The sequence below is a fragment of the Protomyctophum parallelum genome (assembly GCF_964188405.1).
Source record: "Protomyctophum parallelum genome assembly, chromosome: 1".
NCBI classification, from domain to species: domain Eukaryota; kingdom Metazoa; phylum Chordata; class Actinopteri; order Myctophiformes; family Myctophidae; genus Protomyctophum; species Protomyctophum parallelum.
In genome coordinates this window covers 64,240,664-64,265,618 of record NC_139697.1, presented here as the reverse complement: position 1 = coordinate 64,265,618, position 24,955 = coordinate 64,240,664, and the positions used below count along the sequence as shown (strand labels likewise).

The window sequence follows — 24,955 nt, the reverse complement described above, 5'->3', positions numbered from 1 at the left end:
AATCATGACAACAAACACAATATTTTGGACCAAACAAATAATTTCAAGGAAGAAAAACAACAAAAATCCAAATCACCGAATGCTCCTTTAACAAAAATGTATAATGGATGTTGGGATGAATCAAAATAATATTTTAGCATATAAGGATATAGCATATAATAAGGAGGTTTGATTAGGGGCATAGTTCCTACTAGCTAGATTTCTCTAGCAAGAGTCAGATGATTGTATTTTAAAATGCATTGAAATGCAACGATAACAATGTTGAAAAAATAATAATGATGTGTTACACAGCTCAAGGAAGTTACAATTCTCCGCAAGGCGTTTCTCATATTGCAAGCTACTGAAATGAATGAAGAATACTGGCCGTCTGGCTTCCTCAAAGACCTAAAGAAAGTAAACCATGGTATGCTCTGGAAAGTGGTCTGCACGACGCTGCAGTAAATGTCACGTGCGTCTTGAGTGGTAGTAAATGGACCACCCGTATGGTCCTTTAAGCATCCTCCTTTCATACAGTAGGCTATGCCTCACCTACTCCGAGTCTTGTAGCTCAGAAACCAATGTAGCTCAACAGGTGCCAACACTGCCAGAGATGGAGGACTGTTTCCCACTGGGGCCAGCTATGGTACAAATGTTTGCATTCATACAGTTAAGTGCTTTCATAAATGATGTGACATGCCTGCATGCCTTCCTTCCCACTAAAACGGTGTTTCCCAAACAGTGGACCGAGAGCTATATTTAAGCTGCGGACCAGGGTATAGCGAGTAAATATGCCCTTATTTGGTTTCCTTTTTATTTTATTATTTTATTCAAAAGGCTAATAAAACCAAAAATCTAAGAAAGAAATTGAAAAAGAAATTGCGATAAGATGCATTGTGAGCTTGTAGATCAGCTATTTTCACTATCTGGGATGTGGGTCCCAGCGAGACATCAAATTTCTCTTTTGGGTCTCAAGCTAAAACATTTGGGAACCACTGCAATAGATGACTGAGTTGGAGCAGATTATTGGTATAGTATATGGCAGTCAGTAGCTGTGGTGTGTATAGTTGCATGGCCTATTCCTGCACCCCACCCAAGACCCAACCCCTTGGTAGTAAACTCAATTTACAGCATACTTCATACTACGGGACACTCGATCGGCACAAATTGACAATCCACAAGCTCACAACATGTCGCCATAACGTGTTGTGAGCTTGTGGATCGGCTATTTTCTGTAGGTGGGACAATTATGGTGGCCCATAAATTAGGCATAACATGCACTGATTCAGTAATAAATCTCTCCCTATTTACCCCATGTATAGAGCCAACATGATGCATAGAATGTATTATCCTAATGAGTAAAACATTGATTTCAGTTCATTCAGCTCTCAATCGCTGCAGGTATACAGGCTCCACCACTCTTGGCTATGCTAATGAGTGTATTGACCTCAAGATGATTGAAGTAGGCCTATATAATGAACCTGTCCAGTACTTTTAAGTCATGTAATCTAAAGGTATCAAAGTATTCATTACAGCTGTTTAGATCACAACAGACCTTCAAATTCAAATCAATATCATGCCAGTACAGCCAATTAACAAATAATACTTATCATAAAAAAATATATTGGAATTTGTTTGTGTGAATTCGTTGCTACACCATAAATTTAAAAAGTGAAAAAGTCAGGTATTGGTTCAAAATGTACAGTTTCACTATCATTTCCGCACTGTCGGACATCTTTTAACTGTTGTGTTTAGTAAAATAAGACTAAACACTGACATACACACCTCTTGGCAGGGGCTTCCATCACTGCTCTTCCCTGTGTCTTTCCATTGGAAGGCACTCTGGATTGGAGTGCATAGTTCTGTTAAGAAGAAGATGCGGGACGCAGTGCTAGTGAAGTAGCTTGGCTGTTCCATTGTCAGCACTCCATATAAAACCATCAAATATTGAAAGGGTGCATTAACATGGGTCAGAAATTGATGGCTGCTCCTCTATGGAGAATAAATAAATAAGAAATTGGTCAAAAAGCATTAGTTGGTTTAGCTTCCTGGCTTGTTATTCTTTTCGTTTTGTGTACTTTCTGCCACAGAGGGTTTCTTTCTTTTTCCAACTGCCTTAACTGAAAGCCAACTACGGCTCTGTACTCTTTCTGAACACAATCAGATTTGTTTAATGTGAGCTAAAAATATAAATATAAATTTAAACAATTAAGAATTAAACATGGCAATACACTCCAGATCAATACACTGGCCAGTAGGAACTATGCCACTATTCAAACAGATCATTTAACCATGCACTTTCAACCTGGCCTCCCTATTTTGGGCATTTCATTATTATGAGAAATGTATTGACAATAATGTAGCAGCTCTCATAGCAGCAGACATTTTGTGATCAGTGTAGATTAGCTATTTTCACTATTTATAGGGTTATATTCTTACTAAACTATTCAAAAGTACAAATGACAAAGTACATTTATCAATGCATTGCCGTATTGAAATTTACAACGTAAAAATTAATCTTTAATTTGCAAAAATAGTATTTGAAATAGGACTTAAGTGGTAAATGAATGATGTATTATGTAAGTTTGGGAGACCCTTCCTATAACAATGTTTGTCAATAATCAAGTAACAGGAGATATTAGGTCTTTACAGTATTACTTTAGGTATTACTTTATGCTAAAAGCCTAAAACCTGGCATTTTATTGTAACTTTTATGAACTTGATGCCTTTGAAAGTCTTCTACAGGGGTTCATCTTCAGGGCTCATGAGAGTATCTTGCGACAACTATTTTGTACACACATAAAACATAACCAGTGTTTCAGTGTCATTGCTTTCCTCTTCAGGCCATTTTGCAAGTATGTAAGTTCTATTTTCAAGGGGTTCTTCTCGTGTGTGTGTGTGTGTGTGTGTGTGTGTGTGTGTGTGTGTGTGTGTGAGAGAGAGAGATGAAGAGGAGTGGAAACATAATGTGTCTGATAAAATATTAACACAAAGCTCTTTTATACAATGTGACCATTGCCGAACCACTACATCCCCCATCGTCCCATCTCACCCCCCCCCCCCCCCCCCCCCATTCTGAACCACTACACCCCCCATCGTCCCATCTCACCCCCCCCCCCCCCCCCATTCTGAACCACTACACCCCCCATCGTCCCATCTCACCACCCCCATTCCAATGCTTCATTTATGCAACGAAATAGCAGTAGGTCGGTGTATTTTCGGATAACGACACTATCGTACAACAAAGTATAAATCGGGCTTAACCTCTCAGAACTAGTAAAACATATCCACGGTGTGACAAATGGAGGTCAGAGGGCAAAGGTTATTGTAAAAAGGTATGCCGGATGCAACAAACATCTTACAATAGCCTAATTTAATTTAATATACCCAGCCTTTATTTGCCCTGGCTGAGGGAAGTAATAAAAGGACTTGTTCTTCTTGGTCAGCTGCCCTATCTCACCAAACACAAACAGTTATATGCCACAGCTAAAGTTCCACTGCACATTGAACTGCCAGTGCAAGCCATCTCTCTGCTTGGACGACAATCTGGGAGTGTCGTTTGAATTCATGGATGAGGAGACAGGAGTTTTTAAACACAAAGTGAAAAACAGTGAACTTTGACAGTTCACAGAAAGGCTTTAACTAGTACCAACTTCTATGTTCTGAGCCAACTCTTTCCATCGCAGTGGAACTAACTATGGACTATCACTATAGCATTTCATTAGGGAGTTCCTTGCTGACAGTAGTATTAAACTTTTAACTTGCATGTTGATCAGATTCTATTTTTGTCTTTGTGAATGAATAAGGCAATGGGTGAAACAAACTACAGTATCACCCTGCAGGTGTCATTGCCCTTCTCAGTGGTTTTCAACCCTATGTCAAGGCCCACTATTTATTCACCGTTTGAGCCACGGACCACCATTTGATGAGATTTAGCCTCTCAGACCCAAGAATATGTTGTTGTCGTTGGATAAGACTTTGTCCAAAATTCCATGCTGTATTGATGTTGTATAGGAGAGATAACAGGCAAACGTTGATCAAACTAACAATTCTTCCATATTCGCCTGATTATGTAGATTTCTTAAAATTAAGTAATGCAGGTGTTTAACAATAATTTAACTGTTGAGAGCGTAAAATGAAACCAAATGGACACTCTCAAGAGTTAAAGATCTATAAGGGTCCCTTTGATTACCAACTCTCCATCATTTAGCTGGGGACCACCTGGAACCCCCTCAAGGCCCACTGGTGGTCCCCGGACCACTGGTTGAAAACCACTGCCGTCTGCTGCCTTCTTATCCAACCTCAGGGACGGCCAGGAACCATTGTCAAGGCTTGGGCTGGTATGCCTGTCCTCGGTTGGATAAACTCAGGCAAATGACAAATGCCAGGGTGCAGAAAGAGCTCAACGTATCAAACATGGATTCCTCATTCCAAACAGTGCTTGTAAATGGTTTGGTAGAATTCACACAGCTGAGGGGACATAAGAGTTCGCCAAAATAGGGATAGATGATTAATCAATTATTTTATTAAATTATTGATTATCAATTATAGTCGCTTAAATCGATTAGTTAGTTGCATGCACCCCTACTGCACCTTCTGTGCAATTTTGACTGAGGCTCTGACAATCCTATAATTTAGTTTCACCTCTTTTTCATTTGCTGATTTAAATGCGCTCTGTTTAACCATGTAAACCACATACATACAGTATATATTCATTGGCCGGGGTCCCCCAGGTCCACTATTTTTGAGGGGCGCTAGCCCCTCCTATATACGGGTTTAATGTTTGTCTTTTTGTACAATGTTTGTTTAATAAAAGCCAATGACAATGAAGGGAAAACTTACGTCATTTTGTAACTCATTACGTCATATTGTCTCTTTAGTTAATGGCGTTTAATGTTTGTGTTGGCACCGTTTGTTTTACATCACCATTACATCACCTAATCAACATGAGTTAGACTTTAATATATTAGCGCCCCTCACTTCACACCACATCTCTTCGCTGAAAACATTAGATCTATAATTATAAACTCACAATGCACCACATTGCATCACGTTGTGAGCTTGCAGATCTGCACATGTTTGCCTAATGTTCGCCCCAGAATAGGGATGCCAGGGCCAGGGATGATGTGCATGGTCAACAGGACACCTTCAACAGTATGGGAGATGACTGTGATCACTGCTTGCCCATGTTGTTTTCTCTTCCTGTGGACAGCAACACCAATCCCTGTGAAGTTAACGCAAGAGGTTTACACATGCACTTGATGCCAATGTAAGATGATAGATCAGTGTCACTGTATTTGTATTTTGCGAGGCTGTGGAAGGCTGCATGCAACGAATGACCTTTTTTCCCTCTCTCTGCAGGGTCAGAACCCATCTCATGCCACTGCTTGCGGTTGCATATTCTGATTCTTATTTTGGCATCAGCGCACCCATCTCTGCTTTTGAAAGTGGTACGTTCTGTGGCTGTAGGGACAGTGTGAAGTCATGCTAAATGTCTGGCCTATTTTTCATAGGCTGCCGAGAAAGATGAGGAGGGCGAGGACTGAGGCGTGAGGGGCTCTTGTCTATGTTGTCATCAGTTGCCTCCAACTCCCTGTCATCCCCTCCAACCACAAACACACGCACGCAGTCACGCACATGTACACATGCACACACTTGGCATTTAGCAGTCAAGCCTGCCATCTGTTGGTATGCTTCTGAACTGCAGCTCTGTTGTGCTTAATAAACAGGCTGCATTCTCAGCCAAAGTAGCTGGGCCACGAATCCAGTGCCACGGAATTCTCCTGGTGATGGTGAAAACCATCAAATACTCTTGAGATAAACAGTTATGATCCTTTCTGATTAAGAACCCATACGGTAGCTATAAATAAATAAATAAAAGTTAGGAAGCATTCAAACCATTACCATTTGGCAATTTTGAGCAGTTGCAACATATGATCTCCTATAGGACCCTATTCACTTATCACTTATTTTGGTGTTAACTAGATTATCCTCTAGAAGTTGTTCCCACACCTTTTAGCTCGAGACTAAAAATATACATTTTATGTCTCCTACACTCTGCCAACCTGGGGAGAGCTCTAAACTGAGCTCATGCTTCCTTTAATGCATGAGGACTGCTTCTTATCATCCGACAGTGCATGGGTATTTTTCCCCAGTAGGACGTAACGCGTGGAAGAAAGTCAAGGAACGCATTATTCGAATTAACCAGTTCCTTTCCCCTCCATCAGGCGCCCCGGCTGACCAGGGGGAGGCAGTATAGAGACCAGTATTACTGCATGTTTTTTACCTACCCTAGGGGCCATGGGGAGAACATGCAAACTCCACACAGAAAGGCCCTTAATTCACCACCTATAGGGTATGGGCCGTATGGGCACTGATGACGCATGAGCACACATTGCCACCGTGGCCCCTATTTTCACTACTTCTTAAAAAAAACAAAAAAAATGTAGGAAACAAGGATTTGAATCTAGAATGTGGCCACTACTGTTTACTTTCATGCAGTCATTTGTTTGACTGTGAGTCACACTGTTAAAGTGATAAGATTTCAAAATGTTCATTTCCTCGTCGTAACGGTTCGGCTGACAAAAATGTTCCTGCTTTCAGTCCTCTCAGTTAATCAGAGGTAATCATTAATAGAAGAGCACACACTTAAAAATAAAAACCGCTAACGCCAATGTAGGTCCTATGTATTATGAACTATTTAAAATGCAATATAATCTGCATAATTATGGTTTCTACTACTATAGGCCATATAGTCTGTTGGGAAAGATGCCCACTGATAATGCACAGCATACAAAATACCAGTTGTGTATGCTGTGCATTATCAGTGGGCATCTTATTGCGACTGTAGGTCACAGATGAGATTACTAATATGAAAACCTGCAAAACCAGTCATTCAGTCCGTCAGCCGTGTGACACGTCACGCCACGTCGCCACCATATATGACTGTCAGTCAGTCACGCCTCAATTTATGGCCGTCTCCATTATGAAGATCACGACACTGACCTCATCAAACCCTGGATAGCCATACATGGAGAAGACTGGATCATCACCTAGATCTGAATATATGGAGCCGGCCAGCAACTCTACTTCTGACCTCAAACCTCAAACCCTTGGATCTCCATATATGGATGGAGCTGACCTGTTCTGACATTCCATATGTTCATCCCTCCCCACCCGTCCTTCCTCTTCAATGTCTCCATTTTGACCTGTCCATTCAAACTCTAGACGGGCCTGCCCCAAAGTTATTAGCGCAGCCGAGCCCGGCAGCCGGTGAAAACTAGAGTTCTCAACAGGCCCTGCCCTAACTGGGCTGGCCCAAGGCCGCGCCTGGCTTTACTCATTTGCACACATTTTACGCCCTATACCTGGCCCGAAAACAACCTCTTTAGGGCGATGTCACTTCTCGCCCTCAGGACGTCTTACTGTTAACTATAATAAGTATTATAAAAGCAGATTATACAGCATCACGTATAATGCTTTATAGACCTTGGCTTCATAGAAAGTGTTACCAAGACATTAGACAGCCTGACGGGTTTGTACTTATGTTGTGCACCTTCACTTGCACCTTCACTTGCCCTCCCACCAGATTCCTCATACATACCCCAAGTCAAGACCATCAGTCCCTAATCATCAACATTCCCCACCTCATTAATTACTTGTGCCAACTTCTGGTAATTATATACTCAATTAATCACGTATGACTCATTGTCTCTCCATCAGCATTGTACTTAGGCAAAAGCGCACCGCTCCCGTGAGCCAACGTGACAAAGGTGAAACTGCCTTTAATAAGTGAGCAGCACCCAGGGAGTGAACTCCCCATAGATAAGCTGAGTATTGCAGTGTTCTGGCTCACACTTTTCCTCTCTAGGCAATGTGATAAAAAGGCCAGGTGGAGATTAAATTACATTAATTCTTCTTGCCAGAGGCCCTGACCCAGAACGACTTACACGGCATGAACGCGGGGGGTGGGGACGGGTGCAGAGAGAGATGAGTAACGGCTAAAGTACCGCCAAAGTACTGAGCGATGAATGAACCGCTAAAGCCTGATTTATACTTTGACGACGGTGCCCCACTCCCAAAATAGCCGATCGACAAGCTCACAACGTGTCTGTGACAAATATTTTCACAATAAATAACTGATTTGTTCAGTGTTCTTGGATTAATATTTATTTTATGAAATGTAATAGTTTAAACCTGCATACATTTGCATTTTATTTACAGTTTTGTACCAAAAATCGCAATTTATGTACAGTATTGTAGCCTACCATACTATAAACCTAAAAAACACTCACGGTAAGACAGTTTACTGGAAAGATGTTGTACTGTAAAATGCATCTGCAGTAATGCTAATTTACTGCAAAACAACAAAAGGTACTGTAAACTTGTAGCCTGATCACAGTAACTTAAGTTACTGCAAAACTGTACAACACATTGTCAGTTCACTTCTCATTTGTGAGGAGGAAAGAAATATGAAAAATATTGTAGCATTCACACACCCAGTATCACAAACATTGATATGCAAACAGTGTTATCTACATTGCACAGTATCAAAGAAGTCTGCTGCTATACCACTGAGTAACCTTTCCTATTCAGCTGTAACGTTATCGTCCTCCCATTAGGTTCTAATCACAGGAGAGACTCAGAAACAACGGCTGGGCAGAGCTAAGACCATTTAGAAATATCCCTTAGTGCTACTCTCCCAATGACATTTTGTTGAAGATGTTTTCCACATTGAGCATAATAGTGCTAATAAGCATGATGGGTGAGTATTCTGCTTCAGTCTTTTAAGTAAAGTGTACTTTAAAAAAAGGAGAAGTTAATCTTTTAAACCTATGGTGATAGCAAGCTTTGTCCTGGTTATGGGGTTTATGCTATCTTAAGTCTAACGAGGTTCTGGGTGTAAAACTGGATCGTTTTGTTTTCTAGGTGCTGTTGAACTCATCACAGTGAGGGCCCCTCAGAAAATGGTCAATGTAACAAGAGGTGAAAGTGTCCTTATCCCGTGTATGTTTACTACCAGTGCAGACACCAATAGCCTCATCATCCAATGGGACTTTGTCGGCAAGACCTCCTTGAATCAACAGGTAAATATGCCATTCACATGCTATTTCCCCACTCAAAGTTTCTCTCCATTTGTAATTTTTGTTCGGCGTACGACGACATTGCAGACCAAAAATAGCAGATCTACAAGTTCACAACACAACAAAGTCTAAATTGACCATAAGCGTCCATAGCAATGTTGACCATCTTTCAACCATTTATTTAGTTATTTAGCTTTTATTAAGTTACAGCAATAGGGGCTCCATTGATGCAATAGCACAAGGTAAGCCTATTTAGTGTATGATCAAGCAAGGTTCTGTTAATAATAATTTGATGTGGCTTGATTGTTGTATTATGCCCCACCAACATACTGTAAGTGTTGACAATGATTGACTGTCTACTCTACGTCATAAACTAAAGGTAAAATGCAGAATTTCTCTATTCTATTCTCTATTATATGAATTTACATCAGATACCACTTACTGTAGCACAATCGCATAAGATAACTTAATGTGAATGAGGGGAGATTCAAAATATAATATTTTAATGTCATTTATATGCACCTGAGATATGTTTGTCAACCAAGACAAATTTCATATTTACAAAAGGAGAAAAAAAGGCGGTTCAGTTATAATCATGGCTGTTGCTCTTGACCGCCAGTTTAGGGACACACCCTGGTAAAACAACATTGGCTGCGATTCAGATTTCAGATAAATCCACACAGCTCTACACAAGCTTAATATTTGTCAGTGGTATCGTGTATTAGTCCAGTGCATGGTTCTCAAACATTTTCATGCCAAGTAGCCCTAACATTATATGCATTTTGCCCCAGACCCCCATCTGAAAAGATTTTATCCCATGAAAACGTGAAAATGTCACAATTACGATTTTTCTAAACGTTTTCAAAAAGAGCAGAAAACATTAATTTCACACTTGAAGGGTGTTTGGCATGTAGGCTAACCCCTCAATCTGGATGGACACAGGTACTGTACTGTATGCTTATAATAACCAACAGCTGTCAACATGTGCAGCTTTGTGCAAAGGGTGTTGGCCAATAAGTGTTTGTTTTACGCCCAGTGTCCAAATGTAACCAACCAAATGTTGCTTACATTTGTATACTCTTGGAATTATTTTTTATTTTTTGTAATAATGAAATGAACACGTACACACTGCAGTGTACGTGTTTTAAATCTGCGTGGGAAAACCACTGGACAAGGCCGAAAGCTGGATACCTGCAGTGAAGCCTGTTTTCAAATACATCTACTACTAAAGGATTTGATTTTTTTTACTTCCAGGTATATTACTATCAGTCAGGAGAGGCTGTCATTGCAAAAGCCTACGAGGGCAGGCTTCATCCCCCAATTTCTCCCAACACCACCCACATTGTCTCAATAAGGATAGACAAGATGCAGCTTTCAGATGCTGGGGTGTACACCTGTGAGGTCCACAACTTTCCTGATGTTGAGGGAGTGTCTGAGGCCAACATCATTGTAAATGTTCTCGGTAAGTTTATAACTTTCAGAGACCAAAAGGATTTGAATCCTCTATAATCCAGGTCAATGACGAAATAATTCTGTGCGCGCGCGCACACACACACACACACACACACACACACACACACACACACACACACACACACACACACACAATGTGTAAAAAATATTAATAACAAAATGGTCTGAGACCAGTCCATTAATCAAATGTTAATGTAAGCAAATCAACAAATCAAAACAAAACTTATGAGCATGCAGATCTTCAATATTTTAAAAGATTTTGGAAAGAAAAGTAAAATTTACCCTCTCCCCCCCAATTCGATTTTTTTTGTCACATCTATTGCAGATTACATTTACAATCAATGAAAGCAATTAGTTTGAATAACTGCTACATGCTAGTATGGAGTGATAGCCCTAGAATCACTTACACAGTGGACGCTGCAGCCATACAGTAGCCTGCCCTGAAGTCCGAATAACCCCTAGCAGCTTTGTGTCAGAATGCTAAGGTCAGTTATTCAACCAAATGATACAACTGGCTTGACAATAAGGCAGATGTTGAGTAACTGCAGGACCAGTCTGTCTGCTAGAATCTAGGTCAGGTCAATGGAGGAGACTGACAGTGTCCTTGTATGCACTAACAACCTGTCTACCTGTGTCATCTTCAGCAAGTCTTTTTTCAAGGTTTAATTCTTGCATCTTCTTGCTACATAGTATATTCTTGACTACTCTGGCATTGTAACAGCAATAATAATAATAATAACTACACTAATACTAACTATTATTATTATTATTATTATTATTATTATTATTATTATACACATGTTCTGTGTAAGTGTGCCCAGAACTATTACTTAGGTCTTAGGAAATGGAAAAAGATCAGACTGTCATACATGTACACCACGATTGACAACATGAACAACTGAACTATTGTGTGAGCTTGTATATCTGTTCATGATGCCCGTCCACCTACCCAACAACCCACCAATAGGAGACCCACGAGTAGGAGACCCGGACCGCCGCTTAGGAGACCATGATGCATTGTACAGTATATTATGTTTGACCATGCCCTCTACGTGTGCCATCCATTGTCACAGAGCATAAACACATTCATTAGGACGGTGATGCTGGGCCCTGTGTGTGTGATGAGTGAATCACATTCATTAGGACGGTGATGCTGGGCCCTGTGTGTGTGATGAGTGAATCACATTCCGCCTGCGTCCTCTCATTCACCGAGTTACTAGGACAACCTCGCAGGCCTCGGTATCCATGGTAGTTTGTTTCTATGGTAACCGCAGCAGCAGTGGCGGCCTCCCTATTGTCAGTGTTGTAAATCGTCTCTGTCGGGTGGAAGCCCTGTATGTCCAAAAGTGTTCCCTTTTATGTTATTATTTTTTAAACTAAATTAGTGAAAATAGCCGATCTACAATCACACAAAGCGTTGCATTTGTGATGTGTCGTGAACCCGTCGATCTGCTATTTTCACAAATTTAGTGCAACACTCTTGTATGATGAAGTAGGGCATTAATTAACAGGGGGAAAGCCATAACTCTATGGGGAAAACATACAAAGTTGAAATGGAGATACAAGGTTTCTGCCTGACCGCAACGAAATTAAAGTGTGACTGTGAAGTGTGAACCCTGACACCGCATACAAAATACATAACAGCAACAGCACTGATGAAAAGTAACCAAGTACCTTTACTCAAGTACTGTTATGTGCTGCTTTACCTTAAGTAAGATTTTGAGATACTTTTACTTTACCTGACTACTGTATTAGACTTTATGCTTCTCCTCCACATCTCAGAGACAAATATTGTGCTTTATACTTTTTAATTATTTGACTTTGCACATTTAGATTATCAATACGAAAGCCCCATTTTATATTTCATCTATTCAAAAATAACTGATCTACGAGATTGCAACGTGTTTGTTGAAAATGAATTAAAAATGCGAGTACTTTGGTACTTTAAGTTTTGATGTCAATACATTACAATACATACAAAATTACTTGTGATGTTGCTACTTTGGGAAATTGGGATACTGTGGTTCAGGGATAGAGTGGCCGGATGGCAACCGCAAGGTTGCCAGTTTGAACCCGGGCTCCCCCAGAGTTAGTGTCGAAGTGTCTTTGAGCAAGACATGTGAACCCCTAATTGCTCCTGATGTGCTGGTTGGTGCCTTGCATGGTTTCCATGGTTTCCATCCGCCATTAGTGTATGAATGTGTTTGTGGGTGAATGTAATGCACAATGTATGTAAAGCGCCTTGGATAAAGGCGCTATATAAATGCACCATTTACCATTTACTTCCACCACTGCAATTTCCATTGGCTGTAATTTTGAGGGGAGAAAAAAAAGGTGCCAAACAAAACAGTGTCAACATGCAAAATCTGTTGAATAAATCGTGCTTAATTTGTCCAGCGTCACATGTAAAAAACAGCAGATCTACAAGCTCACGTGTCTGAGCGTGTATATGCCATTTCCTTGCAGTAGAATGAGACCTGTTGCTTCCCAGCGAGATGTGTAATTACTTGGAAACCAATTATTTTGGCATGTGTGTGCATTAATCATCATCTCTCTCGTTCAGAGAAGCCGTCTGTTCCGTATTGTGCCGTCCACGGTGACGTGGAGTCTGGACACCGGGTCACCCTCAAGTGCCACAGTGAAAGTGGAAGCCCCACCCCAACATACACCTGGACTAGACTGGACCAAACCAAGACCAGGATGCCGGTGAAGGGTATCAGTAAGTACTAAGTAGTCTGTGCGTGTGTTCTGTGTTTGTGCGTGTACTAAATGAAAGTGTGCACTGAGCAGTGTTGATTTTGACAGCAAATTTCGATTTAGTTTTAGTCAGAGTTTTGAATACAATTTCATTTAGTTTAAGTCATATTTTAGTCATTTGAAAAGTTATAGTTTTAGTCTAGGTTTAGTCGACTAAATATCATACAATTTTAGTCGACCAAATCTACCATTGATTTTGTTGATAGAAATGTATTTTGGCCGCCCGTGATGCCATCGTAAATCGAAATGGTTGGTTTTATACTTGGGTGCATGCTTAAATATAGCTCATCTACACGTCACAGTGAGCTTGTAGATCTGCTATTTTAGCGCAATCAAACATAAAATGAATTTCCTTTTAGTTCTACTGGATCGCTTTCCTATAGGCCTATGTTAGGAAAGGACTAGGACTATTTTTTTTTTTTACTTATTTATTTGACATAATTGTCAATATTTATAGTTTATATTTAGTTTTTGTCAGTGAAAAAAGGTATTCGACAAACATTTTTCATCATCGTTTTTAGTCTGCGTATGAAGACTCACTTCATACACAGACTGACTGAGAAGTAGAACTGGTGCGGACCAGGGGAATCCCACTGGTGCGGACCAGGGGAATCCCACGGTTTCATTAAAACAGAGCATCACAATGGCCCTCGATGGGTGTTCAATCAAGCGAATGCACTTTGTGTGTTCTCTAATTATTCTTTTCTTCAGCTACCACAACTGGAATACTGCAGTTCACCAACATATCGCAGTTTCAGTTTGGAGAGTATCAGTGCAACGCTTCCAATGTCGTGGGATTCAACCTCTGCTCTGTGGAACTCACTGAAGGTATGGGGGGGTCACGACTCACATAACCTTTTTTTTCACTTCTCTACCAGTGGTTCTCAACCTGTGGCATGATTTTTCGGGGGGTCCCCAGATGACAATGAAGTGACTAAGAACATTTAAGACCTTTTTAATACCTAAAAAGAAGAAATAAAATAAAATACACCATTACTGCATCACGGTAACAAAACAAACTATACTATAAAAACTGGTGAAACATTGGCCAAATTGTTAAATATTTTAATAATATTTTGAAAATAGCCGATCTACAAGCTCACAACGCCTCGTATTGCGAGGCGTTGTGAGCTTGTAGAACTTCTATTTTCACTATATTTATCTGTGGAACCGAGTCAAACTAAATTCCTAATTCCAAGTGCTTGCCAGGGTGAGGGGTCCCCAGGTCAAATATGACTATTTTGAGGGATCTGGGCGTAAAAAAGGTTTATTAAATAATATCCATTCTCTGGCTTAACAACCTGTCAATTTACAGAAGCTGGAGACGGGCTGATTACTGGGGCAGTGATAGGCGCGCTGCTTGGATGTGCGCTCATCATCCTGGTCGTCTGGTTCATCGCACACAAAATGAAGAAGCAAAAATACAGCGCAGTCAAACAGCAGGCGGCTACAGAGATGAAGTGAGATAATAATGTGCACCTTTTGTTAACTTGCATAATGAAGTGCAGGTGGTGGGAATCATTGAAAATGATTGATTGTTAAAAAAGGACCATACTGGTGGTCTGGGATAGTAACCCATTCACTACAACTCACACAGACAATCCAACACAGTGCTTGATTCTTCTTTTTTTCTTTTAGCCAATAATTTCCCAAGGGAAAACATTGATTTGATGGTGGTTTGGTCAATTTAAAGTTTAAAGGTCAATAATCAAATAATAAACATCATTGCAGAATAGTTATAGGTTTGGTGTCTGATCATCAATGATACTCACTGAAATTATGAATAATATTCACTTTTAAGGCGTTTTTTTATGTGCTTGAATTCTACTTTAGAATACCCATTATTACAGTAAACCCTGTACAATACAATGGCACGACTGCAATATCATACCCCTTTCTCTCCGCCAGGGGGAGCACTCACCAGGCCCCACCTACCTCAGATGGGGTTCCCATGGCAACTGTGTCAAGACACCAACAGGCTGAGGAAGATGAGGCACAAGCTTAAAAAGCGTGTCATCACAGGTGTTTTTAAACCAGGCTTACACTGGGACTCATTCCACATGTCCCATCGTTTGTGCTATAGTCCAAATGAGTCTGTTGTGTGCCCTACTGTATGTCAGTTTGCCCACTTTGAGATTGCATTTTTACTATATTTAGTGTTCTGAATCAATCTGTGTGTGTGTGTGTGTGTGTGTGTGTGCGCGCGCGCGCGTGCGTGCGTGTGTGTTTAGCACAATTGAGAAATGTTTTTTACTTAAAACCTTTGTGAGTTTAAAATCAAACACTACAATAATGTTAGATGCCGCAAGAACAGGAACTGCTTATAAAGGTAATCATAACAGCTTTTCCTTATTACAAATGCAGTGTGATATTTACAATGTTGACTGTTGACTCATCTCATCCGATTGAAAATGAAGACTGAAACACAAATAAAAGTTAATAGGTTTTTATTATTAAGGGCTAAGTACTATACATTATTTCAAAGAACTTAAGGGATTTTGATGAAGGAGCTTCAACTTGATTTAGTTTTTTATAAGCAATATTTGTTTGCTTCATTTCTTTAGCTTTAATTTAAAAATGTTGTTCGACACATCAGAAGCTACCGGTGCACACCTGATCAATTTGAATTGTGAGTCAATGTGCTTCATGGAGAAATCGCAGAAGTCATGTCAACTCAGGCCTGCAGTCCATGGGAACGTGCATTGTTCAGGACATCATCTCTGGTCAGGTAGCAACCACACAGCTGTCTCAGCCCAGTGAAAGACTCTCTGCCATGCATGACACGCCAGTTATCTATGAAAATCACCTTAAACACATGCAAAAGAAAACAGACATGTGATGGGGTACAGCACACACACACACACACACACACACACACACACACACACACACACACACACACACACACACACACACACACACACACACACACACACACACACACACACACACACACACACACACACCCTTACTTTGCCTGGCGTCAGTTTAACCCATAGTTCATTCTCTGGCCGTCTTAGTTCTGTGGTCAGTTGTCGATGAGCCACGTACCACCTCTGAACAACATCATGGGGAACTGTGTTTATCACAGCACGGTCATAGTTGTTGTATCTGTAACATAATTTAAAATTAATTCATGCATTATTATTATAAATTTTAAATACATTTCTGCTTCATTATATTGGAGACATGGGAAAAAGAGATCATATAGTGTAATAATTTTGGTTCCACATCAAAGAAGTCCTAGATTAAAATGGTTTGTTAAGCCCTGGGTTGTATACATACTCTACAGTACCTGGCCATAATAGTTCAAATATTGTACAATTATCTTTATCTGTTGCGTCTGTGAGCTCAAAATAATGGGCCAAACAGGCCTCAAAATCACACTTTTAGCACAAGAACGTGTCTTGGTACATGCCTTTTCACGTACTAGGTGATTATTTCCCCCCAGACAGCGTTTTTGGTGAAAACAAGCTATATTCAACTGCCAATAACTAAATAACTGAACATCACGGTAACACTTTCCCCCTTCAATGAAAGTAGACACTCTCTTCTTTCTTTTGAGATACAAATATCTGTTCTATGTAAACACCAAAGTGTTGACATAGTCAGTCATATGTAGCCTGAGCTAACGTGTTAGGTTTCTGGTCTAGAGGGGCGGGTCGCGGCTGAGATTTGCGCACGCCCTGATTGGATCTCATCAATCTGTCCGTCACCCCCGGCCCCTCCTCTCCCCCTAGTGCAGCGCTACGTCACATCATTTGGAGCGACGCCCACCCGGAAGGGTTGACTCCCACTTTTAGACCAGAGCGGCCAATGCGTTCCTCCAGGCTTTCAATTTTTGCACCAACAAAAATGAAAGCCTGGTACCGAGGCTAGTCATATGTAAACCCAGGGTTCTACACGTCATGGAACTTGACTGTTAAGGGGATTCCTTTGTCGAGTCAAATTAAAAGTATTATTGTACCGAATGAGGTAGAGTTCGTTGTTCCACGGATACACGTCGAGCACGGGGCCAATGCCGATCATGTGGCTGCGGTGGGTGGGTGTGTTTTCAATGTACTCATGTCTGATGGGAACAGTCGCAAGCAGCTCAAAGTGCTCGAGGGACTGCTTGAGTAATTTGTCGGCAGAGTAGAAGCCATCTACAAGCAGCGTTCTTCCTCCTGTTCCTTCGTGCTTGAGGCAATGAAACACCTGGATTCTACACAAGAAATCCTTAGTGTTAAAAATGCTCTTGTTTCCGTCTGCACTAAGGGCCGATTCATACTCCTATTTTAGAGCCGAATAAAAGTCGGTTCGGTGCTGAAGAGCCTACAATTTGACGTCATTTGAGGTTCGGGGGGGCGGGTACCGTCCTAAAGTCGGCTCTTCGGTGCTACTGAAAATTTCTGACGAGCCGAAATCATTTCGGCACTACAGCGCCGAAACAGCGGTAAAATAGGAGTATGAATCGGCCCTAAATCTCTTCATTGCAGCGAGGTTGTGATCTTGAAGATCGGCTATTTTTGGCATAGAGATTTGGTGTAGACAGAAAAAAGCACAACACAGAGACAATGCAGGTCCTGCTTACCAAGTCTAGCCTATGGTTTAAGAAGTGGTTAAATATATTTAAATAATTTACATTTTAATGCACTACTGCCATTTAAAATAATTTATGGCATGCTAACAAACAGTGCTGTCCTCTGTTTGTCCAGGCCACAATGAGACAAATTCCAGGCAACCTTGGTTGATATGGCAACTGATATTGAATGTTGAAACTACCTACCCACATGGTTCCTGAAAGTATGTGGTGTCTATGTGGCGATCCAGAGCCAGTGTGGTGTAGGCAGTGTCTCCTCTGGACTGATCTGAAGTGAAGCTCCACATTCTCCCATACGTAGTCTCTCTGTTGTGGACAACAGATGTCAGAATCTAGACGACGGTACGGCTGGCCAATTTGGACTAAATCAAATATCACCATGTTTTTGACTAAATACCACTATGTTTTTGACTACCGTAAATAAATACCTAGATTTCGATATTGTGCCGATATCATCTTATTGTGACGACAATATCAAATGTATACATTTTGGGGGAAATAGCAAAGCATTAGATCACTTTGTGAGATTTAGATTTTCACAAATGTATTTACATTATGGTGAGTCAAACCAGAGAAAAGACCACACTTGTGCCATATCATGATACTACAAAATACCAAATCCCGGACAATATCTAGTCTCAGATCAGGTTTATATATATAATATTGATATATTGCCCAGCCCAACCGGTAAACTGGAGTGAGTAAACATTGCAGGGAAGCACAGTCTACAGTACGACTACTGTAAAACCACAAGCAGCACTACCTGATTATGCTGACCCTTTGGGTTAACCTCTCCGTGTCCTCGACCGTTGGTGGAACCCCGTCCACCAAAGCGAAGCCATAGAGCAGGAAGCACTGGAGAAATGTCTTCAGCTCGTTCTCACAGCTCATGATCTTCTCCCATGAGGCAGAGGTTACTTTGGAACTCGTGTAGATGTCGGAGTTCCAGAGGACGCGCGGCTGGACGGTGCGCAGCCGCTGGCGTTCGTAGCTGTTCTCGGCCAGCCAGCTCAGGCTGTGCCTTGTCACGTGACCGTCAGGCCCTGGGAAAAACAGCAGGGCAGCAGCAAAAGACCGTTTTTAGAGCATACCTATTTACACGCACCTCGACAGTGGGTGCCAATAAAGTAATCATGGAAGAAGGTAGTGCCCGCACACCATTCTATAGCTAAAGGAATACTTTATTGCAAGGAAGACAACGTTTCCATCTCAATAGATCATCATCAGGTCAGTCTCCTGACCTGATGACCTTACCATTAAAACCGGGAATGCATCTGTGACCTCCAAAAAAATCTGAAAACGCGTCCAGTGTGCAGGGACCTTAAGTGTTTTCAAATCTAATGTGTGTTCTCATGTTAAAAGGAATATGTCTTATCAATTACTCACCCTATGAAGCCTGTTTCTGTTGCATTCCTGAACCAATCTTAACTAGAGCAAAAACATATAAGTTTATTGTCTCCACCAGGCCGAAGGCATGGGGAGAGAGAATATGTGTCTCTCAAATCATCCAATTGCCATCAATGGTGTAAGAACAAATGGCACCCTTTTCACATTGGCCTATTATAGCGCCACCAGGAGGCCACAACCTAACCTGGCCTGGTGGAGACCTGTGCCCCGAGGGGCACTTTTTCTAGTTAATATTGTGCGTCTGTGTGTACCCCATAGCGATGATTTGATTGGCTGAGCACGGAATCTGATGTATGATGATAAGAGCGCCCCTCACTTTGTTTTAACCTATATCATCATTAGGTAGGCTCATCAGTGATTACACTCTGACAGTTGATTTACAGTTTATATAATTTTGAATTACAGTTTATATCATTTTGGCTTTTGAATTACAGTTTATGTTAGCCAAGTCTATGGACTTAATTTTTGTTTACAGCAGTAAACAGCATGTGACGTCATGTGGTACCACATAAATAAGTGAGGTGCCCCTCACTGCAGACAAGTATACATTTTTTATATTGTTTCATTTTGGTCTCAGCAGAGTCCTCAATTATTTGATTATTGGCTCAGGAATGGAACAAAAAGAAAAATGGCCATGAAAATGGCTTTGTGAAGTTCGTGGGGTAAGTAATTGATAGAAAACATTTTTTAGGAGTATTCCTTTATTGTGATCATCATCAGGCGACATCATCAAACTCACAATCACAACGTCGCAACATATTTTTTGAAAATTGGGATACCAGGGTTAAATGAGCTATGAATGAAACAACAGGAACTATCATGATCAGTCCTTTGGTGTGGTCAGGCAAAGGACATCATTCAAAACAGTAAATTAATTTAGATACGACATTATATTGAGGCATTGTGCCAATGTGTTTCACAATCCCAGGAAGCAATGACCATGGGGCCATGGGGCATGCAGGTATATGACTGGATAGTGCATAAATAATCACACTTTGGCTATCAGTGTGTGCGACTTTGTCTTTTTAAGACTTATCTTTTTGGATAGTGCATCTGCCACATAATGTGTTGCATGTTGTTCCTCCTTCTCTGTCCTCACTTTTCTGTCTCTATACTTTCCTACTGTACCTACTGTATATAAAGCAAATAAGCAATAGCTAATTAAATTAGATTTTTGAAGGGCCATAGTTACGATAGTCACGTTGTGACTGTGTTTGATGATGTCACATGATGATTATCACATTAAAGGAATACTTGACCCAAAAAAATTTTCTATCAATTACTCACCCCACGAACTAATTAAATTAGATTTGCTTTCCTTCAACATGTTCTAACTCTAATGCCTATCAAAACTGGGGGTCCTTCAAATGAAAAACATTGGTAATCACTAATCACAAACAGTCTACTTACATGTGAGCACAAGGTGATCATCTTCCACCGCTGTTTTGGCTGGACGGATGTTGAGGTCTATACTCGCTGTGTCCAAGTTCCTCTGATTCGTCTTGGCATTGTAGCTGGAAGCGGAGCGACAGTGATCCCTCAGCCACACATAATTGAGGTGCATCGACAGCCCATCATGGTGGAGCTCTGGAGATTTACAGAAATAGTGTCATACAGCACATATACAGTATATATACATATACTCACGCACAGTGTGTGTGTGTGTGTGTGTGTGTAATGTGTATGTGTGTACTGTGTAAAGCACATTCTCTTGGAAAAACTCACCAAGACAATCCTCACGTAGCTTGCAGTTTGACTGAGTGTCAGTGTGCTTCAACTTGATCAAGTGTCTGCATTCTTTATGTCTCTTCCAAAGTCCATAGTGAGCCTCTTTCAGTGCAGGACTTAATTTCACCGTTAAACGCCAAAACATTGCAACCTTAGTCTGAAATGATTATATGAAACAGTTTAAAGTATAAGCAAAGCCTTTGTTGTACCTGCTTGGGAATTCTTTTTCACACTTTTTTTTAATCTTAGTCTTCATATACTTTGATCTCATTAAAATCCAGGTTTAATTATTAAACTCCATTTGCATTTGCTTGCCAAGTTGCCAGTAGAGAGGCATGGTAGCTACCTTTGACACCTGAGTAAAACCAGAGCCTTATCGTTACTGAGGCTCTCTGTCATTGGAGAGAGGGCCAAGGAGGATGAGACTTCCTATTTGGAGCAAGCCTGTAGTTTAGTGGAACTGTATTTCTTATATAGGTCACTTGCTTGAGTCTGAAACCTAATTCAGATATGCAGTAGCCTACCTCCTTCATATACTTCCAAATATTATTTTACTAATACAAATCCTGTTCTCTTCTATGTGTGATGCCTTCATATAAGTCAACGTGTCACGCTGTCAACCGTTCCCGTGGCAATTAACAGAACTTTTGTGGGGAATTGAGTTCAGTGAAGGTTAATCTGAGTTCCCAGAAGTTTTACTTTTCGCCACTAGGGGGCGAGAAGCACGGTCGACAGAATCGACACACCGTCCCCACAGCCTCACACTAATATTTCCACTCTCTCGTATTGTACTGTAGCCTACTGTTGATGCATTTGTCGGTCACTCGAAATTTCCGCTACTTTGTATCAAAACCGCGTACCAACTACCAAGCACAAGCAGTCAGTAGTGGAATCTGCTCTGCTTTGACATGCGACGAAACTTCAATGGCAATCCGACCAACACTCCAAGAAATCCAATAATAAAGTACTAGTTCCGAAACATGTAATCGTTGTCCATGGTCTCCGTTCCCTTGGGTGTGTTACAGATTGTGCTCTTTACAGAGTGATCTCAACAAAACGCATTAAAGACCGCAACATATCGAACAAAAACAAAAGGGCAAAGTTGAGTTAGGCCTTAGCCCGCATAGCCTCGCGTAGCGATACTGCAAAAGGCAGATGAATGGAAGGCTGGCTGAGCCAGGTTAACCGGTTGCAGGCAGTAGTGAATTTTCAGGACATCAGGCAAGCTATTAGAATACCACCAGGTGGCGCCAGGTAGCCGCCTAACAACAGCCCAGAACCAGAGTCCACCCTGGCTGAATCCATTAGCCCAACAGGAGGAAGTGCGTCAAACGAAACTGCATATACGTATCGTATAGTGCATTACTTTATAGTACAAACATACAGGTATATAATGTAGAGTAGGATTACTATAGATACTGTCAGTTATTGAATTATATTTGCTAGATGTATTATTATTATTATGTTAATTTAGGCTATATGAACACACACACACACACACACACACACACACACACACACACACACACACACACACACACACACACACACACACACACACACTTTATAAATGTATATCATCATCATTATGGTTAGGCAATAGGCATATACTCCATCATTTTAGTAGTGCATATAACAAGCATAATAGCATCACTGTTCAGGAGGATGATCGTTGCAGTTCTGTAGGCTACACTATAGTTCTCAGAGAAGTTTTAGTGAGCTTTGTGGGCTATATTGTATTTGCGTAGGCTGTTTGCTCCATGAAAGCCAATATCTATGCCGGTATATCAATATTATCTATACAAACAGACAATCAGGTTGGTGCCTTCCATGGCTGCCTCGTGCCTCTGCCGCGAATGTATAATGCACATTGAAAACCGCTTGAATACAGATGTGGGCTATGGCTACCATCATAGGGCTATCATCCCATGATGCTGCGATGACCCATGGACACACCCACCCTTTCAACACACGTAGGCACGTGACGTCGTACACACAGCTGGGCTAGTGGGCGGTCTCTACAGCTGACGTTTTGGTGCACCCCCTCTACCCCCACACGTGTCCAGTTGATGGACACATTTACTTGAGTAGTACTAGTACTAAACGTATCAATATACTTAGTTACTACTAATCTCCCTCCCTCCATCCCTAATGGTAGCTGGTAGTACACTGCTGCTGAGCTGAGCTGCACCCTGCTGTATACAGGACTATGAAAGTATCTCTACCATGAGAGCTCCCCCTAACTGTTAGAGGGAGTTAGGGCCTAACTAACACAGAGTTAGGGCACATAGAATAATCTAATAAATGTGAAACACTTGGAACCTTAGCATAATTCTCTGCTCGCATGTCTGTGTGCCCATGCACGTGTTTAATAAAATGTAATAAAAATCCAAAGAATAAGATAATATCAATAAGCAAAGCAGCATTGTAGTCCGAGTTGAAAATGAAGTAATTAACTTCATTAGGTGACAAATGTTATTTTATGCAGTGATGAATTTTCTCATTTTAATACTTCAAGTAGTCAAGTAAAGGCAGCTCTATGTGCTTGTAGTCAACTATCAAGGCTGGTGCCGCTGGTCTCCATCTGCTAGGTTATTCTCATTTAGCTGCATGCAGGTATGAAGCAATTAATTGTTTGCCCTGTGCCCAGAGGCCCCTCTATAGAGCAGACTAAGTTTAGGGCTCACCTCAGTGATGTCCGATTAGAATTTAAATGTTTAAGATGGTCTTAGTGAAGCTAGTAAAGGTATCTGGGTTGTAATGCCAGATACCTTGGAGTGTAGGGCGTCGGCGTCGCTCACACATAAAAGCATGTCTCGTCAAACCATGCGACTCCCATTGAAAATGAATTGCGAGCCGTGCAACACACAGAGGACACAGGAGACACAGTCTTTCATGAGTGACTGAGGCCTTTTCTGCTCTATATGTAAAGTGTCTTGAGAAAACTTGTTGTGATTTGACACTTTAATAAAATTGAATTGAATTGAATTGAATAGGAGTCGTAGACGGTACAAAGGTATCTGGGTTGTAAGACAGATACCTTGGCTTGTATGAGTATTGAGGTGTTCTTGATCCTGATACTCTACTGAAGGTCAAATGTCTTGAAAGCAGAGTCTTGAAGAGGTCTGTGTCTTGAAGAGTGATGCTGAGGATGAAGGTCTTGACAGATTCTGGGATCTGACGATTTTATATCATTGGAGATACCCGAGTGCGTTGGTTGGCATCTGAGGGTTGGAAGCAGAGGGCTAGACGTAGATGTATTTGTATAGTCGGTCATCTCTATTATGAAGATTCAGCCGATCATGTCGTGTTGATCTGCTTCCGCTCCATATATGGAGAACCATGTGATCAGTAGTCGGTAATGTCGAGGTTGTAGTGCCAACAACAACAATCAATTATCAAGGTGATGTGAGAGCATTTCTTTTTTTTTTTAAGATATTTTTTTTGCGGCTTACGCCTTTTATTGATTTTTTAAGGGACAGATAGTAGGCTGACAGGAAACGGGAGAGAGATGGGGGGATGACATGCGGTAAAGGCCGTGTCGGGTCCGGGAGTCGAACCCGCGGCACACCGCGACTGGATCACCAGTCCGGTGCCCAGACCGTTACGCTACGGCCTGGGCCGTGAGAGCATTTCTAACAGGGGTTTCTCTACTTGCGTGTAAACAATGCTGGCAAACACTCTCCCATGACTTAATGACATCTCTGTGTCCCCCAAGTTCAGGGGGTGCATGGGAACTATAGATTTCAGCAGGTATATAGATCTCACCTGATGTAAGATATGATGAACTTATACACAAATGTGTGATTTGTCATAAACAGGTTAGGTTAAACGTGTCTGGGATAAGTATACATGGTGCTAATATGATTGTAATCTGATAAAATGTATTTTCTGCAATCTGATAATAGACATGTAATAAGGCTGTAATAGATAGATAGATAGATATCTA

The 24,955-nt window shown here is 41.1% G+C and overlaps 2 protein-coding genes across 4 annotated transcripts in view; one reads left to right on the top strand and one right to left on the bottom strand.

The window, feature by feature from the left end:
• tmlhe (trimethyllysine hydroxylase, epsilon) overlaps positions 1-22,144 on the bottom strand; it is a 76,666-nt gene extending 54,522 nt beyond the window's left edge. The window contains exons 1-8 of one of the 3 annotated variants that reach the window (XM_083781595.1): positions 21,867-22,144; positions 21,004-21,163; positions 20,689-20,865; positions 18,635-18,914; positions 18,058-18,177; positions 17,257-17,493; positions 16,262-16,400; positions 15,747-16,095 (exon numbers count right to left, since the gene is read on the bottom strand). In XM_083781595.1, coding sequence (XP_083637721.1) covers positions 15,964-16,095; positions 16,262-16,400; positions 17,257-17,493; positions 18,058-18,177; positions 18,635-18,914; positions 20,689-20,865; positions 21,004-21,151 — 1,233 coding nt within the window. In that variant the 5' untranslated portion in view covers positions 21,152-21,163; positions 21,867-22,144 and the 3' untranslated portion in view covers positions 15,747-15,963. Of the gene's footprint in view, positions 1-15,746; positions 16,096-16,261; positions 16,401-17,256; positions 17,494-18,057; positions 18,178-18,634; positions 18,915-20,688; positions 20,866-21,003 lie in introns of those variants that run through there. The other 2 variants (XR_014570234.1, XM_083781594.1) reach the window with 2 other exon arrangements.
• Positions 10,425-14,753, top strand: LOC310854134 (V-set and immunoglobulin domain-containing protein 1-like; the record flags this gene model as incomplete). Its single annotated transcript, XM_083758653.1, has 4 exons — positions 10,425-10,521; positions 13,096-13,251; positions 14,001-14,117; positions 14,605-14,753. 4 exons carry the CDS (start codon positions 10,425-10,427, stop codon positions 14,751-14,753), a joined length of 519 nt encoding a protein of 172 aa, XP_083614779.1.
• Positions 22,145-24,955: the final 2,811 nt, after the last annotated feature.